We start from the raw sequence: 21,287 nt of genomic DNA on the forward strand, positions 1-21,287 counted from the left end.
AAATTTCATCTTCTTTGTAATTACGGCGCTAACTTTCCTCAGATGCAATATAAAATTACCTTACTAATTCTTTTTCTTTCTTTCTTTTTTCTTTTTAAAATCTTTTTATTAATTTTTAAGCAAACATAAATGAAACATGAATACAGAGAGTTTGAGAGTACATAGTTAATAGTTTAAGTAGACATTCAAATATATGATAATCAATATATAATAACCTCCCAAACTCATAGTATTTATGAACAAAAGAAATTTAAAAAAAAACCCAAAAAAAGAGGGGGAAAAAACACTAGCCAACATGGGCCATTGCATAATGTCAAATATATACAGTAGTGCCAATAACTCCGAACCTCCATCCAAATAATTAAGGATAATAAAAGTGAGGTTTAGGAAAAGACAATTTAACTCAAATGAAAATGTTGAATAAATGGTCTCCAAGTTTCTTCAAATTTAACTGAAGGATCAAAGACAACACTTCTAATTTTTTCTAAGCTCAAACAAGAGATAGTTTGAGAAAACCACTGAAATATAGTTGGAGGATTAATTTCTTTCCAATTCAATAAAATAGATCTTTTAGCCATTAATGTAACAAATGCAATCATTCGTCGAGATGAGGGGGATAAACGACTATTATCCGCCATTGGTAAACCGAAAATTGCAGTAATAGGATGCGGTTGGAAATTGATATTCAGAACTATTGAAATAATACTGAAAATATCTTTCCAGTAATTTTGCAAACAAGGGCAAGACCAAAACATATGGGTCAATGAAGCAACATCAGAATGACATCTGTCACAGGTTGGATTAACATAAGAATAAAATCGAGCAAGTTTATCCTTAGACATATGAGCTCTATGTACAACCTTAAATTGTATTAGGGCATGTTTAGCACAAATAGAAGAAGAATTGACTAATTGTAAAATTTTCTCCCACTGCTCAGTGGGTATAAGACAATGAAGTTCTTTTTCCCATTCCTTCTTAATTTTTTCTGATACTACTGGCTGTATTTTCATGATCATATTATGAATGACAGCAACTTAAACCCATTTGACAAGGATTCAGAGCTAAAATTCTTTCTGTAATGTCCGATGGACAGTTTCGGAAAAGACTGTAACTCATTATTCAAAAAATTTCTAACTTGCAAATATCTAAAAAAATGAGCTTTAGGTAAATTATATTTATTAGATAGCTGTTCAAGGGACATAAAGCTATCATCCAAAAACAGATCACAAAAACATGTTATACCTTTTGTTTTCCATAAAACAAAAGCTTGATCCATAAAAGAGGGTCGAAAAAAAAAGTTAGATATTATAGGGCTTGATAAAATGAACTTATTCATACCAAAAAATTTACGAAATTGAAACCAAATTCGCAATGTATGTTTGACTATAGGATTAGTTATTTGTTTATTCAATTTAGATAAAGAAAAAGGAAGTGAAAATCCTAAAATTGAAAACAATGAAAAGTTTTGTACAGATTTACATTCCAAATTTACCCATTGTGGGCAAGCTGCTATAGTCGATTCTTGTGTCCAAAATATTAAATATCGTATATTAACTGCCCAATAGTAAAATCTCAACCGCCCTCCTTCTTAGGCTTCTGTAAATATTTTTTGCTTAGTCTGGGATTTTTATTCTGCCAAAGATAAGATATTTTGGAGTCAATAATATCAAAAAAAGATTTAGGAATAAAAATTGGTAATGCTTGAAATAAATATAAGAATTTGGGTAATACCATCATCTTAATAGCATTAATTCGACCAACCAGTGACAAAGATAATGGAGACCACCTGGTAGCAAGTTGCTTAATTTGGTCAATTAAAGGTAAGAAATTAACTTTAAATAAATCTTTATGTTTTTTTGGTAATTTTAATACCCAAATAAGTAAAATAATCTGTGACAACTTTAAATGGTAATTGTTTATAAATTGGAACTTGCATATTTAATGGAAATAATTCGCTCTTATTAAAATTCAATTTATAACCAGAAAAGTTACTAAACTGAGCAAGCAAGGATGAAATAGCAGGAATAGATATCTCAGGGTCGGATATGTATAGTGACAAATCATCAGCATATAATGATAACTTATACGTCCCTTCCCCAACCTTACTAATTCACCCAGTTTGTTGGTGTAGAAAATTGGAGGATCACCTGAATAAATACCCCGTCTCTCTAAGGTCCAACAGTATGGTAGATTTTCAACAGACTAGGCCAAAATGAAGACAAAAGAACATTTGAAACATAACAGGGAAATTATAATAGAGAAATACAAATCTAGATAAGGGTACAAGACTATATCCAAGGCACTGAACATACTTCGGAGTTCAGTGCAGTCCATCATGAAAAAGTGAAAAAAACTGAAACAGCAGCTACACTGCCTAGGTCAGTCTGCCCTTCTAAACTCAGTTGCTGGAGAAGAATGGCACTTGATGCCACCAGTCAGTCTTGAATGAGCTGCAGAAGTCAGTTGGTGCAACTGGAGATGAAGTTTATGGCTCCATAATCTCTAAGGCTTTGCACTGAAAGGGTATTTTTGGAAAAGTGGCAAGGAAGACGCCCTGGCTAAAAGAAAAAGCATGTCCTTGCCTGTAAAGACTTTGCAAAGAGTCACTTAGAAGATACTGAGAAGATATGGAAGAAGGTCTTGTGGCTGGGCAAGATTAAGATGGAACCTTCTGGCCTCGACACTAAGTGGTATGTGTGATATAAATCTAATACTGCGCATCAGGCAGGTAACACCATCCCTACTGGAAAGTATGGTGGAGGTAGCATAATTTTCTGGAGATGCTTTTCAGTAGCAGAGACTGGAAATCAGGTTTGGATTAAAGAGAAGATGAATGCTGCTAAATTTAGAGAGATCCTGGATAAAAGCCTGCTTACTTCTGCCAGAAAACTTAAACTGGGGAAGAAGTTCATTTTTCACCAGGATAATGACCCGAAGCAACCACGGAGTGGCTTCAAATGAAACAAATTAATGTCCTTGATTGGCCCTGTCAGAGTCCTGACCTTAACACCACTATTCAGGACATTTACAGCAACAGGTGAGTAAAAAGGGCCCAAAGGATCATTGGGGACCTGAGTCACCCCAACCACAAACTCTTCCAGCTGCTACCATCCAGGAAATGTACCACAGCATTAAAGCCAGGACCAACAGGCTCTGGGACAGCTTTTTCCACCAGGCCATCAGACTGTTTAATTCACACTGATACAATTGTATTTCTAAGCTATATTGACTGTTCTGTTGTATATCTCACTGAACATATTATTTATTACAAATTGCTATAACTTGCAGATTTCGATGGAGATGTAACATAAAGATTTTTACTCCTCACGTATGTGAAGGATGTAAGAAATATAGTCAATTCAATTAAGCCAATTGAACATCTCTGGCAAGACCTCAAGATTGTTGTCCACTGCTGCTCCCCAACTAACCTTGCACAGTTTGAACAATTTTGCAAATCTTGCTCCGTCATGGTATGCAAACCTAATAGAGACTTGTCCAAAAAGACTATTGGCTAAAATAGCTACTGAGGTGGTTCAACTAAATACTGAGCAAAGGGGATGAATACTTTTGAATGGTTTTTAAATTTCTAGTTTTTCGTTTTACTATTTTCCCTGTATTTCTTTTGTGCTCTACTGCAAAAAAAGGGAGCTTGCGATTCACAAATAAGAATTCCCAGTTAAATTGATCAAAATCCCTGTTGTAATACTCATTTACATAAGAGTTGGGGGCTGAATACTTTTTCAAGACACTGCAAGTCATCGTGAAATGATTGTTGGTGCCAGACAGGGTGGTTTGGGCATCTCAAAACTACTGATCTGGGATTTTCATGTACAACAGTCTCTAGAGTTTATAGAGAATGGTGTGAAAAATAAAAGAAAATCCTGTGAGTAGCACTTCTATGGGTAAAAACGCCTTGTTAATGACAGAGGTCAGAGGAGAATGGCCAGACTGCTTCAAGCTGACAGGAAGGTGACAGTAACACAAATAACCACACGTTACAACAGTGATGTGCAGAAGAGCGTCTCTCAATGCACAACCCATTGAACTTTGAAGAGGGGCTCAGCTGCAGAAGGCCACACTGGGTTCCACTTCTTTACCTAATAAAATAGCCACTGATTGTACTTCTTGTTGAGTTTGCACTGTGCTTTAAAAAATAAAAGCATTAATGTTAAATAAACAGAACCACAGTTATTGGATTAAGTGTTGATTAGCCTATACTTTACAATTGATGTGTTAATGACATTGATTTTCTAGCTGTGAAGCAGTCAGCATTTCCAGATTATTTTACCAGTTTGTGGAAGTATGAAATCTGGTTTATAATTGAATCCAACAGAAAGTTCAAGGTTCTTGATGTTATGTTTTTTTTTCTATTCATGTTTTGAGGACTGGACATAATTGTCAAATTTAATATTGATATTTTCCATCAGTGTTGGTGGTGGCAACCTTGTACCACTGTAGTCCTGGGTAGATTCTATTGTGGTGGAAGATCTAGTGAGTTTTGGTCAAGTCAGTGTGGTGTGTAACTCAGAGGGAAACCTGGAATTGGTGGTGGTCTTACATATATAACCATATAACAATTACAGCACGGAAATAGGCCATCTTGGCCCTTCTAGTCTTTGTCGAACGCTTACTCTCACCTAGTCCCATCTACTTGCACTCAGCCCATAACCCTCCATTCCTTTCCTGTCCATATACCTATCCATTTTTTAAAAAAATGACGAAATCGAACCTGCCTCTACCGCTTCTACTGGAAGCTTGTTCCACACAGCTACCATTCTCAGAGTAAAGAAATTCCCCCTAGTGTTACCCCTAAACTTTTGCCCCCTAACTCTCAACTCATGTCCTCTTGTTTGAATCTCCCCTACTCTCAATGGAAAAAGCCTATCCACGTCAACTCTATCTATCCCCCTCATAATTTTAAATACCTCTATCAAGTCCCTCCTCAACCATCTACGCTCCAAAGAATAAAGACCTAACTTGTTCAACCTTTCTCTGTAACTTAGGTGCTGAAAACCAGGTAACATTCTAGTAAATCTCCTCTGTACTCTCTCTATTTTGTTGACATCTTTCCTATAATTCGGTGACCAGAACTGTACACAATACTCCAAATTTGCCCTCACCAATGCCTTGTACAATTTTAACATTACATCCCAACTCCTATACTCAATGCTGTGATTTATAAAGGCCAGCATACCAAAAGCTTTCTTCACCACCCTATCCACATGAGATTCCACCTTCAGGGAACTATGCACCATTATTCCTAGATCACTCTGTTCTACGGCATTCCTTAATGCCCTACCATTTACGATGTACATGCCTGCTCTTCCTGATTCTTTTAGTTGTGGAGGCTTTGGATTTGGCAGATCATAGATGAGTAACTGCAGAGAACGTTTTAGATGATGTAACATTCTGGTTCTGTCAGCTGCGTAAGTCTAGGGAAGTCAATCTGGCCCCACCAAACGTATGAGATTAAGGTGCAAAACCCCAAAACCCCTGTTTGTGTGGATGCTGCGTGATTTGTTACCCCGTTACAAATCAGTACCGCGAAATAACAGACAGTACACCATAGACAATTAAACAATTCAGCTTTATAATTCTTAATTTGGCTAAAGGTTTAGTGAAGAAAAAACAAAACGAAAAGGGCCCATTTTAATGTAACAATCTAATGTACACAAGTTGGAGCTCACGGTCTCCCTTTCGCAGATCCTCCATCGATTTCCCTGGGCTTCATCAATTCCCGGCCCCACTCCGTTGCCACTCCTTTCTGCCGTCTACGACCTCTCCTTTCTGGCGTCTTCTCTCCATCTCTCGCCAAACAAAAGACCCAAATCACCTTGGTGTCTGGCACACAGCACAAAAATACATTCCCTTCATTGGATGGCTCACATTCCAAAGCACCCATTAACATTAACCATAATGCAAACACTGTTTCTACAGAAAGACCATTACTTTAGCAGTGAAACGTTTCCCAGAGTGTTACATTCTCCCCCCCCCCCACCAAAATTAGTTACGTCCTCATGACATTGAGATTATTTGCCAACCCTTCATACAAAGTACAAATTCCAACCCTTGTGTAAAAGGCAGTGACATAGCTCTCCAAGGCGATAGGTGCCACAGTCTGTTCCCCCGGTACTACATAGGCCAGCCTTTCTGGTGGTCTCCTGATTCTTTAAGACCTCCTTACCCCCTCATCTACTACTTCAGGTTCCAACAACCTTTGGGATACTTCTGGCCTACACAGCAAAGCCTCCCCTGGACTACCACTCATGTCTTTTGATCATACCTCCTCTTATTTCCTTGATTCTGCTTCGCTGCTGCGACCTCAGCTAATTCATGTCTTTTTCAGCTCCCTTCTTATATCAGACACATACCTCAGATAAGTCTTCAGTGGTAGGTTTTCCCAGTCCCAAAACAAAGCTCGATGGGCAACCTCGCCTCGTGCCCAAACATCAGATAATATGATGAGTACCCAGTAGCTTCATTTCATGTACAGTTGTAGCAGTGGACCAGATGTCCAATATGTTGACTCCACTTGTTCTTCTTGCTGATTTCCAAGGTTCTGAGCATGCCTAGCAAGGTCCGATTAAACCTCTCAGGCTGGGGATCACCCTGCAGGTGATAAGGCAACTCCTTGGAGACTTCTTGACTCCAAGCATGCTCAGTAACTCATGGATGAGCCTACTCTCGAAAAATCCCAACCCTGATCACTGTATCCGCCTGGGGAGGCCATAATAAATGAAATACTTCTCCCAAATCACTTTGGCCACCGTGGACACCCTCTGATCCCTGGTAGGGAAAGCTTGCGCATATATGGTGTAATGATCCATGATGACTAAGACATATTTCATGTTGCTGGCATCTGCCTCTATTGACTGGAAATCCATACCCACCAGGTCAAGGGGCCCCGCACTCTGTAAGTGGGACAATGGAGTGGCTCTCTTCCTCCGTATAAATCGAATGCACGACTTGGCAGTATTCTTTGACCTCCAGCTTCATTCAGGGCCAGTGGAACCAATCTCTGAGCAATCCATAGGTCTTTTCAACCCCTAAATGTCCAAGATCATCATGAAGTGACTTCAACACAATCCTCTGATACTTCTCAGACAGAACCAGCTGGGAACTCCAAGGTCGGTCCGGAGGATTTGGTTCCTCAACTCTCATCTGGGCCATTCACTCAGTAATGGAGGCACTGCAGCGTGTTTTGTCTTCTCTGCTTGAGCCATGTCTCCCTATTTGACCGCTGACCAATGGCATCGATGCCTGGGTCATCTCGCTGAGCAGCTGCCACTTCCCAGGACTCAATTCCGGTAACTGGTTTGTCTTCAGAGCAGTCAGGTTACAGTAAGCTTGTGGAATTGGACTCATTGGAAGCTCCCAATTGATCTACCGCTTGATCCTGCCCTTGCCTTCCCTCTGCCTTCACCATGATGAAAAACTGACACATGGCTTTCACTCCCAGGGCAGGAACGCTCTCCCACTCTTCATCTCTGTCCAGCCCTTCATGTGCACGTCGGGACAAAGCATCAGCATCAATGTTCCGGCTTCCCGGCTGGTACTTCAGTCTGAAATCATAGGCAGACAATGCCGCTAACTACCGATGGGCTGCGGCATCCAATTTCACCGAGGTCGGGATGCAAGTTAGGGGGTTGTTGTGCATCCTCACCTCAAACTTGGCACCATAGAGGTAGTTACTGAACTTAGCCACCACAGCCCATTTCAATGCCAGAAACTCCAACTTGTGTGTGGGATAGTTTTTCTCGGAGGGCAAAAGACTCCGACCGACAAATACAGCAGGTCTCAACCTGGTGCCCTGATTCTGATACAGGACACCCCCTAAGCCCTCCCTGCTGGCATCCATATACAGTATATACAGCAATTGGTGGGTATGAAAAAACCAGCACAGCCACTCGTGTCAGCAGCTCCTTCAAGTAGCTGAAAAACCTCTTCACATTTTGTATCCCACCTTGCTCCAAATGGTTCCGAAAGGCTAAGCTGCTCGTAACCCTCCTCTCCTTTTGTAGCACAGAGTGTTCACAGTCTGGGAGCTTGGCCATGTGGTCACCGCGTCTATCTTAGATGGATCCATAGCTACTCAATCCCTTGAGACAATGTGCCCAACAGACGTCTTGCAGAACTGGCAATTGTCCAGGGAAAGTTTTAACCCTTCAGCTTTCAGGTGGCCCAGCTCCTTCAGTAGCTATGCTTCATGTTCCTCTATGGTAGACCCAAACACAATGAGATCATCCAGGTACACCAATACCTCACACAAGTTCATATCCCCCACCGTTTTCTCCATGACATGCTGGAAGGTCACAGGGGCTCCCAATATGCCCTGAGGTTATCCACTCCTCAAGTCCAGCACACTGAAACCACTTCACACCACTCAGATAGGCCAGCGCATCTTTGATTCTTGGGACCATATACTGGTCGGGGACAGTATGCCTGTTTAGAGTCCTATCGTCCACACACATCTGTACCTTACTATTCTTCTTCCTGGCCACTACTATTGGGAATGCATAGGGGCTACTGGACTCAGTGATGATTCCCACTTCCTTCATCTTGAATAAGTGCTGCCAAACGTCTTCCACCTCTGCAGGGGCCAGTCGCCAGGACCTTTATCTAAATGGAGTGTCCTCAGTCACCTGGATAGTGTGACGCGGGCTCTTAGAACAACCCACATCAAGCTTGTCAGTGGAAAAGACACCTTCCAGTTTCAACATCTTCTCTATCAACCTCCTCTTCCAACCCGCAGGTACTGGGGAGTCCCCAAAGTTGAATGACTCAGCAGTCAACTTTCACCCCTTTGCAGATAGTTTCTCCCTGGCTTGTCTCACAGGGACTCTAGACATTACTGTCACTGGGAAGAGATGCGGCAGGGACATCCCCCGCTTGAAGGTGACCTTCCTCTTCGTAGTGTTACTGACAATCACTGCCATTCTGCTCACCTGTACAACTGAGGGCTTCTGCAGTTCAGGCCTCACCAGTACCCCAGCAGGTAATCCCGACTCCTCTTCATGGTCTTCTGAAGCATCCGCTAAGAGGGCCTCACCCTCGGGCATTCCAGGAAATTTGGTGTTTCCTGTTACTCTCACTTCTTCCTCAGGCTGTAACATGATTGGCTTTGACTGGGTAAACCATACAGTCCCTCGTCTGAACTTGTTATCCGGCATAGTGCAGCCACGCACTTCCTCAGAAGTAGCTCAAAACATCGGGTGAAGGGATAGTGTTCTCAAAAAGCTCTCCAGCTTTCTCCTTGCAGGCTCCCATGAACCTCCTCACAATAGGAGTGTTGGTCCCCACAGGAATTGAAATGCTGCCCTACTCAACGCAGTCTGGACAAACTAGAGCTAATGTCTCAAGGTCCTTAGCCACTCCCATATTGGCCTCCAAAAGCTCCAGTTTCACTGACAAATAACCATCACTAAGACCCCAGATCTCTAGTGCACTGAGTGACGTCAATGGTAAATGTGTCAGATCCTGGTTGTAAAACGAATGGTACAGCAAGGTGACATATGACCCTATATTGAGTATGGCTCTAGCATAAATATCCTCTATCCGTAGTGATACATAGGAGCTTGGCCCCACTAAGCCTTCAGAAATAGGGTTTTTTGCTTTTGAGTGTCCTTGATATGTTGCTGGGAACATGCTCCCCTCGAGACGCCAGGCCGTTTCCTCATTGGGTCTCCTAAGTTTCCCGATGTTTCTCTCTGCTCGTGTACCCGGGGCTCACTCTCTGAGGGGTTTCTCATCGTTCACACTTCCGCCTGAAGTGTCACTCTTCACCACAGTGATAAGAGACAATACCGACTGCTCCCCTTCTCGTGAGACCCCGGCCACCAGCAGCCCTCTGCATTGTCCGTCCCCTTAGGGGGTTGGCCTCCCTATCGGTTCCATTGTATGGGTTGGGGGCGGGCACACCTGCTGATAACAACCGGGACATCTCAGTTCTCAACTCTGCTACGATCTCCTTTACCACTCCCCAGGTTGGGCTATCTGTTGTCACTGCACCACAAGGGGCTACTATCGAGGACTGTATTCTGCTGACAGAGCCTTCAACCCCACCTCCCCCCACAACTCTGACATGTTCTCCTCCTCCCATACTTCTCTGATCAGCTCAATAAACAAGGGGGGGGGGGTGCGTCTTATGAGACAGTTGTAGATCCCAACAATAGGTCCTGGGACTGGGGGCCTTTCACTATTTGATCCAATCTTAACTGATTCACCTCAGCCACCTAAATGGCCCCTCTACTCCACAAGTAATTTAGCTGCATCTCTAGCTGAAAGCTGTAGGCAGAAAGCTTCTCCCCCTACTGACACATGTTCTGAAACCCCGTCATGAGCTCTATTGGACTTCTTGTCATGCCAAATGCCTTTTCCACTGCCTGCATGTAAGCCACAGCAGTGCCAAGGGGGTACTGTGACTTTATGGCTTTCACAACGTCAGCAGCCCGCCCCTCAAACTCTCAAGTAATCTCTGTCTTTTTACATCATCAGAGCATTGTCACTTATCTGACAACCCGGTTCTGTTGGCTGTGTAAGTCTAGGGAAGGCAATCTAGGGATGCCAAACGTGTGAGATTGAGGTTCAAAACCCCGAAACCCCCTGTTTGTGTGGATGCTGCAAGATTTGTTACCCTGTTACAAATCAGTACCATGAAATAACAGACAGACATACATCATATACAATTAAGCAATTCAGCTTTATAATCCTTAATTTGACTAAAGGGTTAGTAAAGAGAAAAATGAACCCATTTTGATGAAACAGTCTAATGTGCACAAGTTGGAACTCACGGTTTCCCTTTCACCAATCCTCCATCGATTTCCCCGGGCTTCATTGACTCCCGGCCACACTCCAAGTCCACTCCTTTCTAGCATCTTCTCTCTCCATTTTTCACCAAGCAAAAGACCCAGATCACCTCGGTGTCTGGCACACAGCACAAAAACACACTCCCTTCATTGGACAGCTCACATTCCAAAGCACTAACCATAACCCAAAAGCTGCTTCTACAGAAAGACCATTACATTAGCAGTGAAACCTTTCCCAGGGTGTTACAATGGTATGCATTGATACTGATCCACCTTGTGCTAGAGAGAAGGGCGTTGAGGGTGGTAAACAGGGTGACAATTGGGCGGGCAACTTTGTCTCAGAATGTAGTTAATAAAACAAAGAACACTACACAGCACAGGCTCTTCAGCTCATGATGTGCCACCCTTTTACCCTACTCTAAAGTCAATTTAATGCTTCCTTCTTACATAACCTTGCATTCATGTGCCTATCTAATAGTTTATTAAATGTCTCTAATATTTCAAGGTTTCAAAGGTATACTTAATGTCAGAGAAATGTATACAATATACATCCTGAAATTCTTTTTCTTCGCAGCAGAGGAGTGCCCCAAAGAATGAATGACAGTTAAACACAAAATGCTGGTGGAACACAGCAGGCCAGGCAGCATCGATAGGGAGAAGCGCTGTCGACTTTTTAGGCGGAGACGTCAGGACGAAGGGTCTCGGCCCGAAACGTCGACAGCGCTTCTCCCTATAGATGCTGCCTGGCCTGCTGTGTTCTACCAGCATTTTGTGTGTGTTTGAATTTCCAGCATCTGCAGATTTCCTCGTGTTTGCTCTTAAAATGACAGTTAAATGTTAGAACCCCAAATCCCCCCCCCCCCCCACAGCTCCCCCCTACTATGCATAAGTAGCAGTAAATCAACAATCCCCATTCCCCACCAGCAAAAAAGCATCGGTGCCCCCACCAAGCACTCAAACATGTAACAAAGCATCAATAAAGACACAGTCTTGCAGTACCCCAAAGACTACTCATTCACCCGTTAATTTTACATACCACAGGTTTTCTCTCTCCCTAATAAGGGAGAAAGAGGTTTCCCCATTTCACAGTAAGAGGGGAGACATAACGAACAACTGGCTGATTTACAATGTTAAAAGTCTGTTGCATTGCTTTTTCCAAGCCCAAAGAACTCAGGTCTGTGGGTACACAGCCAGCAGCCAGCTTGCTGGTTTCGTTCTTCCATCTCCCTCACACCAGTTTCCTGCGGAGGCACCGACCTAGAGTCCGCCTGCCTCCAGAGCATGAAGTTCCAGAACCCTGAAGGTGTGCTAGGCCTCGTTCTTGTTATATCAAATAGCGGCCAATCGTGAGACCCCAAGAGCGGGTCCCATTCCAGCAAAGAACCAAAGTCAGCGTGTAACTCCAGGTCGGGGTCTTCAAAAAAACCCTGAAAGGGGAAAATAGGGATATTAATGATATAAAGCTGTTTCCAAAGATGCAAACAAAGGGGTCACCATCATTCTCCTAAGCTCCTCCTCCTTTTTATTATCACCCTTAGCAGGGTGTTCCATGCATCCACCCCTCTGCACAAAACACACCTCTGACATCCCCCATACTTTCCTCCAATCATCTTAAAATCGTGCGCCTTCATATTAGCCATTTCTGCCCTGTGAAAATGTCTCTAGCTGTCCACTTGATCCAGTCCTCTTATCATCTTGTACACCTCTGTTAAGTCAACTGTCATTCTCCTTCACTCCAAAGAGGAAATCTCTATCTCACTCAATCAATGTTGTTGAGCTTCTTTAGTGTAAAGTAGTACTACTAACCCATTCAAGTAGATATGAATATCCCAGCTCATTACTGACTGTGCCATTTAGATGGTGGAAACCCTTTGGAATGTCAAGCAGTAAGTCACTTGCAGAAAACCCAGCTTCTGAACTGCTCCTGTCGCAGAGGTAGTTACGTGTCTGGTCCAGTTGAGAATTTGGCCATTGATGACTCCATGGATGTTGGTGGTGTGCTCTGTGATGGTAATGCCATTCAATATCATGAATGCCAGGCAATGACCATCTTCCTTATTGAGCCCTTACCTGGCACGTTTGTTACTTGTTATTTATATTCATGTGCATGTGTGGATTGCTTCAGTTGCTCAGGATTTGTGAATTGAATCAGGTCAGCAATATTGTGGCAATGTGAAAGATTTAAGTTGATATAAGGATAAAAGTTGTATAAGGATATAATTCAAACCATTCTTGGTATTGTATTTAACAGAGTACTTAGTTTGTGTCTATCATGCTAAGGCAGTGTATTTCTATCTCTGTTATCCAAGTCTACTTCTACTTCATTCATACCCTTACCCCCATACTTCCCCAACATTTCAAACTATTTTGGCGTTCCACTCATTTTCCATACCAACATAACTCTTCTCATCCAAAATTCTGCTGGTTTTATCTTAACTTGCCACTCATCTCATTTGTGCATTGCACATAAACTTTCTGATGCACGTTAACTCCTGCTCCTTTTGAGTTTTAAGATCCTCATCTTAGCCTTCAAATTATTCTGCTGCTATCATTATTATCAAACCACCACCAGCTTTGATCCTTGCTTTCAGTGGTTTCTTGATTTTAATCACACTGCTGTTGCTGGTGATGGTTTCAGCTGTTTTGTCCCAAAGGACTAGGACTAAGCATAAAATCTCCCAGACTTTCTTTCATTAACATATTCTTTAACAACTAACTTGGATCAAGCTTTTGTTTATTTGTCCTGATATTTTTTTGTGGCTAAGAGTTGTGTTTTAGTTTGATAGTGTTGCGGTTCAGTATGAAATTTTAATATGTTTAGTGTTGCAATGTAAATGTCATATATTAAAAACTTATATCTTCTACCAAGAATAACAAATAATTGAACAAAACAGAAATGAAGATGAAACAATATATTTATTTTTGAAATTCAAGTGGAATTTTTGAATTAAACGTTTCCCTTAAAGTTATACAAACTTATATAAAGTTTCCCTTCATAGTGTTGGTGATGTTGGTGAATTACTGAGTGAATCTGAGTTAAAGTTCGCTGATATTAGATTAAAGATCCAGCAGATTGCTCAAGAACTGATTGGTGAAGATGTGTGCCAATTTCATCGAGCATTTTCTCCAGGTAGGAAACTAATTTAAATATATTTTAAACTTTTAGAGCTTGAACCTAATGTCCATATTTCATCTATATGTTTCTAAGTAACTTGAATCTGTCCTGTAGTAGACTACATTCTGTCTCTCCCTTACTTTCTTCTCTTCTTCTCACTTGCTCCCTCTGGAGTCCTTCCTCCTTCCCCTTTCTCCCATAGTCCACTCTCCGCTCCTATTAGGTTCCTGCTCCTTCAGCCCTTTACCTTTTCCACCTATCATTTCCCAGCTTCTTATTTCATTTGACCCTCCCACCATCTTTTTTATTTAGGCTTCTTCCTCCCCTCCCCCCAAAAAAACTTCTTTGCACCCTCCCTAAAGCTCCCATATTCTTCCTAAAATGGGGCGTCCACAAATAAGCCCAGTACTCTAAGTGTGAGCTGCAACATTACCCTGTGGCTCTTGAATTCACTCCCCCAACTAATGAAGGCCAACACACCACCACCCTATTAACTTGCAACTTTGTTGTATCTATGGACATGAACTCCAAGATCCCTCTGTCCCTTCACATTGCTAAGAATCTTGCCTTTAACTTTGTATTTTACCTTTAAATTGGACCTTCCAAAGTACATCATTTAACATTTTTCTGGATTGAACTCCATCTGTCAACGTCCTGTTATAACCTACAACAACCTTCTATGCCATCCATAAACTTTGTGTTATCTGCAGACCACACTACCACTTTGTCATCCTCATCCAAGTCATTTATAAAAATCACAATGCGCAGGGGTCCCATAACAGATCTCTTATGAACACTGGTTACAGACCTGCAGGTAGAATATGCTCTACCTAGTACCACCCTTCTGTGGGCAAGCCAATTCTGAATCCATATAGCCAAATTTCCTTATATTCCATGCATCCTGACTTTCTGAATGATCCTACCATGAGAAACCTTTTCGAACGCGTTAATGAATTCCATAATGTCTCCCTAATGCCTATGCTTTTCCAGATGTGAGTAGACACCTTCCTTAAGAATATTCTTCAATTAAATCCCTATCAATGACGTAAGGGTCATCTGCCTGTAGTTTCTTGGTTTGTCTCTATTGCTTTTCTTAAACAATGGGACCACATTGTCTATTCTTCAGTTCCTTGGGAACTTGCATTTGACTACAGAGGATGCAGAGATCTCTGTCAAGGCTCCAGCAATCTCTTCACTTGCCTCTCTTATCTAAGGGAATAATTAAAGAAGATTAAAATTTGACAAACTCAAAATGTTATTGTTTTTGTGTTTGATCAAACCCAGGCTACAAATGTCTTTAAGCTACAAATGTGTAGCAAAGTAAACACAAACACTCCACTGGTCCCTGATTTTAACTACCGTAGATGTCGGATTATAAGCCGCTACTTTTTCCCCACATTTTGAACAGCTTTGAACACTGCGGCCTTTACTACGGTGCGGCTAATGCGTGATTTTTTTTCATGCCGCCAAAAACATTTTGCCTCGTAACAGTAGACCAATAAAATTGATGAGTAGTTCACAGAGGTCCAATGAAATTGTACGATAAATCAAGCGCACTTTCACAATTAAATTATTGTAAATCAGTCATTTGTACTCACCCTCATCAACATGGAAAACACTCGAAGAAAAGCATTGTGCTGCCTTTATGGCAGTTATTTAGTTTATAATATTTTCGCTTAGTAATTCATTTTCTAGTTAAAGTTAGAAGTGTTTTAAGTATATTTGTTTTCTGTACTACATCGCGGGATGCTATGACGTCACACCCGGTTTCGCCGCGTCTTGTGGGAAAAATACCGGTTTGCGATAAACGGGAAGGAGGGGGGCGAGCGCATTACGCGAGCGGCATTAGATCTGAGCGAACGCTGCTTTTAAGTTAAAGGCGATCAATAACTTTTCCTGGTAGGCTGCAGTATATATATTTTTTACCAGTCGTTAGGAGATATTGGAATGTTGTTCAGTAAAAAAGTATACACAACGTATATTTAAAAGTAGCCGCGTTACAGGCACGGTTCGAAAAAAAGCATTATGCAATATGTATTTGTTTATGTTACCATATGGATTTAATTAAAAGTTAAAAAATCCTCACGTGTAATATCTTTCTGTGTAAATATCTCATATTACAACGTGGGACACCTGCGGCCGAAAATCCGGTGCGGCTTGTACAAGTACAAAATTGATTTTCTTTTTAAAATTAGAGCCAGCGGCTTTTAATCAGGTGTGCTCTGTAGTGCGAAATCTACGGTATAACCTGCAATGATCTTTTCATTCTGAATTTCCTGTACGTGTTGTGGAAATTTCAAGGTCTTTAAAGGTAATTCCTGCTGTTCTAAATAATTTATTACCACGTAACATATTACTTTAAAAAAGACATTCAGAAATAAGATTGTTCCACTTTACAACCGATGGTAAACAACTTGTTTACCATCCTGGCCTATTGTTAGATTTCCTATCTGAAGATGGTCATTGCCATTCCATTTCCCAATGTGACAGCAAATTACAGTCAACAAACATGTTGTATACTCATATCTAAATAGTGTAACACCAAATTTTTACTTGCACATTCATTCTTTGTGTTACTGAATCAGGAGAGCTGTCCCATAGATTAGTCCAGACTTATTGATGCTCCAGGCTGATAAGGTCATAAAGTCCAAATTCCAACTGAAAACCAAAGTGTCCAAAAAAGACAGTATCTTTGCTTATCATCTAAAACTTGGCAGAATGGAACTTTGGAAGCAGATTTGCAACCTAATTTCCCCAATCTAGGACAATGACATACCACAGGGCCCAGAGATGCCATAATCATGACCATCCAGAAAAGAAACAACGAAACTGCAGTAAATAAAGAGAGGTATCCACAGGGAATGTCCTTCCCAAAGTCTTCCTTAGCCATTAACTCCCAGTGGCTACCCAGTTACTCTGAAAAGTGCAGAGCAAATTCTGCCATCAAGTGGCACATTTGTAATAATCTTCTAAAAGAAATGATGTGGACTATCTATGGTCCTTTGAGCTTGGGGAAGTCTAAATACAACTATCAAGGCAGATGTTTGAGCATTTTTCAAAACTCGTTACTGCAGAAATTTGTTTATCAGTAACATAAAGACGTACACTATGATCTTAACAAATGGATCTGGCACAGAGCAAATCTTTGCACAGATCAACGTCAACCAGGTCCCTTGTCTGTGGAGCTAATATAGACCTTTAGACCATAAGAGAGAGGAGTAGAATTAGGCTATTCAGCCTGTCAAGTTAGATTCGTCGTTTCATCATGGCTGATACATTTTCTCTATCAACCCCATTCTTCCTATACCCTTTCACATCCTGACTAATCAAGAACCGATCAATTTTTGCCTTGAATACACTCAATGACCTGTAGTGATGAAATCTACAGATTCATCACCCTTTGGTTAACAAAATCCTTCCTCCACCCTGTTCTAGATGGATGTCTCTCTATTCCTCCTCCTCCGCATTCTAACTGACTGTGCCCTCTGGTCTTAGTCTCCCCCACTATAGGAAACGTCCACCCTATCTAGGCCTTTCAACATTTGATAAGTTTCAATGAGATCCTCCTTCCAACCCCCCCAACCCCTCTACAATTCTAAATTTCAGAGAGTACAGGCCCAGAGCCATCAAACATTCCTCATACAATAACCCTTTCATTCCCGAAATCATTCTCATGAACTTCCTCTGAACCCTCTCCAATGTCAGCACATCCTTTCTTACATAAGGGACCCGAAAATACTCACACTACTCTAAGTGAGGCCTCACCAGTGCCTTATAAAGCCTCAGCATTATATCCTTGTATTTACATTTAATTCTCTTGAAATGAATGGTAACAATGCATTTGCCTTCTTTATCACTGACTTAGGCTGTAGGTTTACCTTTAGGAAATCCTGTAGGAGGACTCCCAAGTCACTTTACACTTTGGATTTTCGAATTTGCTGCCCATTTAGAAAATAGTCTATGTTTTTGTTCCTTTTATCAAAATGCATGACTATGCACTTCCGACAATGTATTCCATCTGCCATTTAATTGCCCATTCTCCTAATCTGTTTCAGTCCTTCTGCAGCTTCCCTTCTTGCTTAAACCTTACCTGTTCCAATACTTAACTTCGTATCATTCACAAACATGGCTACAAAGACTTAAGTTTCATAATCTAAATCATTGACGTGTAACATAAACCCCTGTGGAATACCACTGTTCACCAGCAGCCAACCAGAAAAGGTTTATTCCCTCTTTGCTTCCTGCCAATCAGCTAATGCTCTATCCATGCTAGTATCTTTCCTATACTACCATGGGCTCTTGGTAAGCAGCCTCGTGTGCACCACCTGGTCAAAGGCAATCTGAAAATCCCAAATGCACAACATCTATTGATTCTCCTTTCTCCATCCTGCTTGTTACTTCCTCAAAGAAATCCAATAGATTTGTCAAGCAAGATTTTCCTTTGAGGAAACCATGCTATATCCTATTTCATCATGTGCTTCTAAGTACCCCGAGACCTCATCCTTAACAATAAACTCCAATATCTTCAGACTAACTGGTCTATACTTTTATTTCTTCTGCCTCCCTCCCTTCTTGAGGAGAACAAGGACATTTGCAATTTTGCAGTCTTTCGAAATTATTCCAGCAATGATTCTTGAAAAATCATTACTAATGTCTCCACCACATCTTCAGCTATGACTTTCAGAACCCTGGGGTGTAGTCTATCTGGTATAAGTGACTTATTCACCTTAACACCTTTGAGCTTCCAGAATAGCAGATTCCCTCGTAGGCTCAACCACGAGCTGCTCTAAAAAGCCTTCTCAGAGACATTCTAGAAATTCCCTTTCTTGGCATCCAGCACCAAGCTGATTTTCCCAATCTATCTGCATATTGAAATCCCCCATGACTATTGTAACATTGCCTTTTCGGCATGCATTTTCTATCTCCCATTGAAATTGGTAGGCCACATCCTTACTACTGTTTAGGGGTCTGTATATAACTCCCATCAGGGTCTTTTTGCCCTTGCAGTTCTTTAGCTCTATCCACAATGATTCAACACTTTCCGATCCTATGGCAAATCATCTTTCTAATGGTTTGATTTCATTCTTTTACCAATAGAGTAACACAACCCCCTCTGCCTTCCTGCTTGCTCTTTTTTACAGTGTATGTTCTTGGACATTAAGCTCCCAGCTATAATTTTCTTCCAGCGTGATTCATTGATGCCTACTACATCATGTACGCCAGTTAGTAACTGTACTACAAGTTCATCTACCTTATTCCGCATACTTCGCACATTCAAATATAACACCTTTAAGCCTGTATTCACTCTTCAATTTTGACCACCTTTTACATTGTAGCTGCAGTTTTGCTCTATCAACAGCTTCTCCTCACTGCACATTACCTCCTCATCTTCAGCACTATCACCTGCCTTTCCTACAATACTATATGCACCTTAGGAGACTGTTGGTTCCTAACTTTGTCTGCAGTCTCAGCAACATTTGGCTGCACAACCTCTCTACTAACTGTTCTAGCACTCTGGTTCCCATTGTCCCGCAACTCTTGTTTAAACCCCACTGTGTAGCATTAACAAATTTTCCCGCTAGGATATTCATCCCCCTCCATTTCAGGTACAAACCACCCCTTCTGTACAAGTCCCACCTTTCTTGGAAGAGAGCCCAATTATTCAAAAATCTTATGCCCCCCCTCTTACATCAACTCCTTAGCCACATATTAAACAGTATAATCTTCTTAGTTCTGGCCTCTCTAGCACATGGCATGAGTAGCAATCCTGAGGTCACAAGTGTAGAGGTCCTACCCTTTAACTTACCACCTGAACTCCCTATGCAGAACCTCATCACTTGTCCTACCCATGTTATCAGTACCTTCCCTGGCATCCAGGAGGCAACATACATCTGGGAATCTCATTCTTACCCACAGAACCTCCTGTATGTTCCCCTAACTAACAAATCCCCTATCACCACACCACAGCGTGCCTCTTCTTCCTGCCCCATCCCCCCACCATACCCCTTCCCTTCTGAGTCATGGAGCACAGTGCCAGAGACCTGAACACTGTGATTTTCCTCTATTAGGTCATTCCAACCCCCGGCCCTGACAGTATTCAAAATGATATACCTGTTGCTGAGCAGGATGGCCACAGGGATACTCTGCACTGGGTCCTTAACCCCTTTCCCCTTTCCTGACTGTCACCCAGTTTCCCGTGTCCTACACCTTGGATGTAACTACCTTTCTATATCACCCACTCAGCCTCCTGAATGATCCAGAGTATATCCAGTTACAACTCCAACTCCTTAACGCGGTTTGTTAAAAGCTGTAGCTGGATGCATTTCTCGCATTTTTAGTTATCAGGGACATTGGGGGTCTCCCTGCCTTCCCACATCCTGCAAGAGGAGCATTCAACTCTGATGTCCTAGCTGAGTAGATACAAAGAAGGGGAGAAGAAAAATAAACTTAACCTTGAGCTTTCCTTTCCTTTGCTTTCTCTGACTGAAGCCTCTCTTTACGGAAGCCTTGAAGAGCTAAAGCTTCAAGATCACTACTCTGACTCTTGTCTACTCAGGTGACAGCCATTGCGTTTACCTCTGCCTTCCTTAATTTGCTCTTGCTAATCAATCCCAAACACTGTAGCGACCCGCTGCTGCCTTTTGTACTTGGACAATGGACCAGATGTCTGGATTGGCTATTGGTCAAAGCTCTTTTTGAGAGCTTTGTTCCCTTCCAGTCAGCTTTGGCCAGCTCCTCTCTCATGCCTCTATAATTCCCATTACTCCATTGATACATCTGACCTACACCTCCCTCTCAAATTGCAGGGTGAGGTTACTATCTTCTAAGGGTTCCCTTGCCTTAAGCTCCCTAATCAAATCCGGTTTGTTGCACAACACCCAATACCGAATAGCCTTTCCTGTAGTCAGCTCAACCACAAGCTGCTCTAAAAATCCATCTCATGGGTATTCTACAAATTCTTTCTCTTGGGGACCAGCACCTACATGAGTTTTCCAATCTACCTGTCGTAACATTGCCCTTTTGACTGTTTTCTATCTCCCATTTTAGTTTGTAGCCCACATCTTTGCTACTGTTTGGAGGCCTGTATATAACTTACATCAGGGTATTTTTACTCTTGCATTTTCTTTTGAAGCACAAAATCACTGCACCATAGGTAAAATCAACAAAAGTTTAAGAGTGCAACATCGCACATCCACACCTTGCCAAAACCAATGTGAGACTGGTGGGAGTGAGACTGTGAGGCGCGCATACCTGACTTGTATTGGTGGGAAGGCGGTGCCTCTCATCCTAACAGTGAGACTGTGAGGTGTGCGCACGTGACTTGTAGTCACGGCAGGAAAGCAGTGCTCCTCGCATAACTGTGAGTT

General features: G+C 41.8%; 1 protein-coding gene across 8 annotated transcripts in view; it reads left to right on the plus strand.

The window, feature by feature from the left end:
• tsnax (translin-associated factor X) overlaps nt 1-21,287 on the plus strand; it is a 133,274-nt gene that overhangs the window by 44,657 nt on the left and 67,330 nt on the right. For all 8 annotated transcript variants that reach the window (XR_012100275.1, XM_073056669.1, XM_073056670.1 and 5 more), the window contains exon 4: nt 13,805-13,935. Coding sequence is in view for 7 of the 8 variants with exons in the window: in XM_073056669.1 (XP_072912770.1) it covers nt 13,805-13,935 (131 nt within the window). In the remaining variant the exon portion in view is untranslated. The remainder of the gene's footprint in view (nt 1-13,804; nt 13,936-21,287) is intronic.

This window comes from Hemitrygon akajei, chromosome 9 (genome assembly GCF_048418815.1).
Source record: "Hemitrygon akajei chromosome 9, sHemAka1.3, whole genome shotgun sequence".
In the NCBI taxonomy this organism is placed as follows: Eukaryota; Metazoa; Chordata; class Chondrichthyes; order Myliobatiformes; family Dasyatidae; genus Hemitrygon; species Hemitrygon akajei.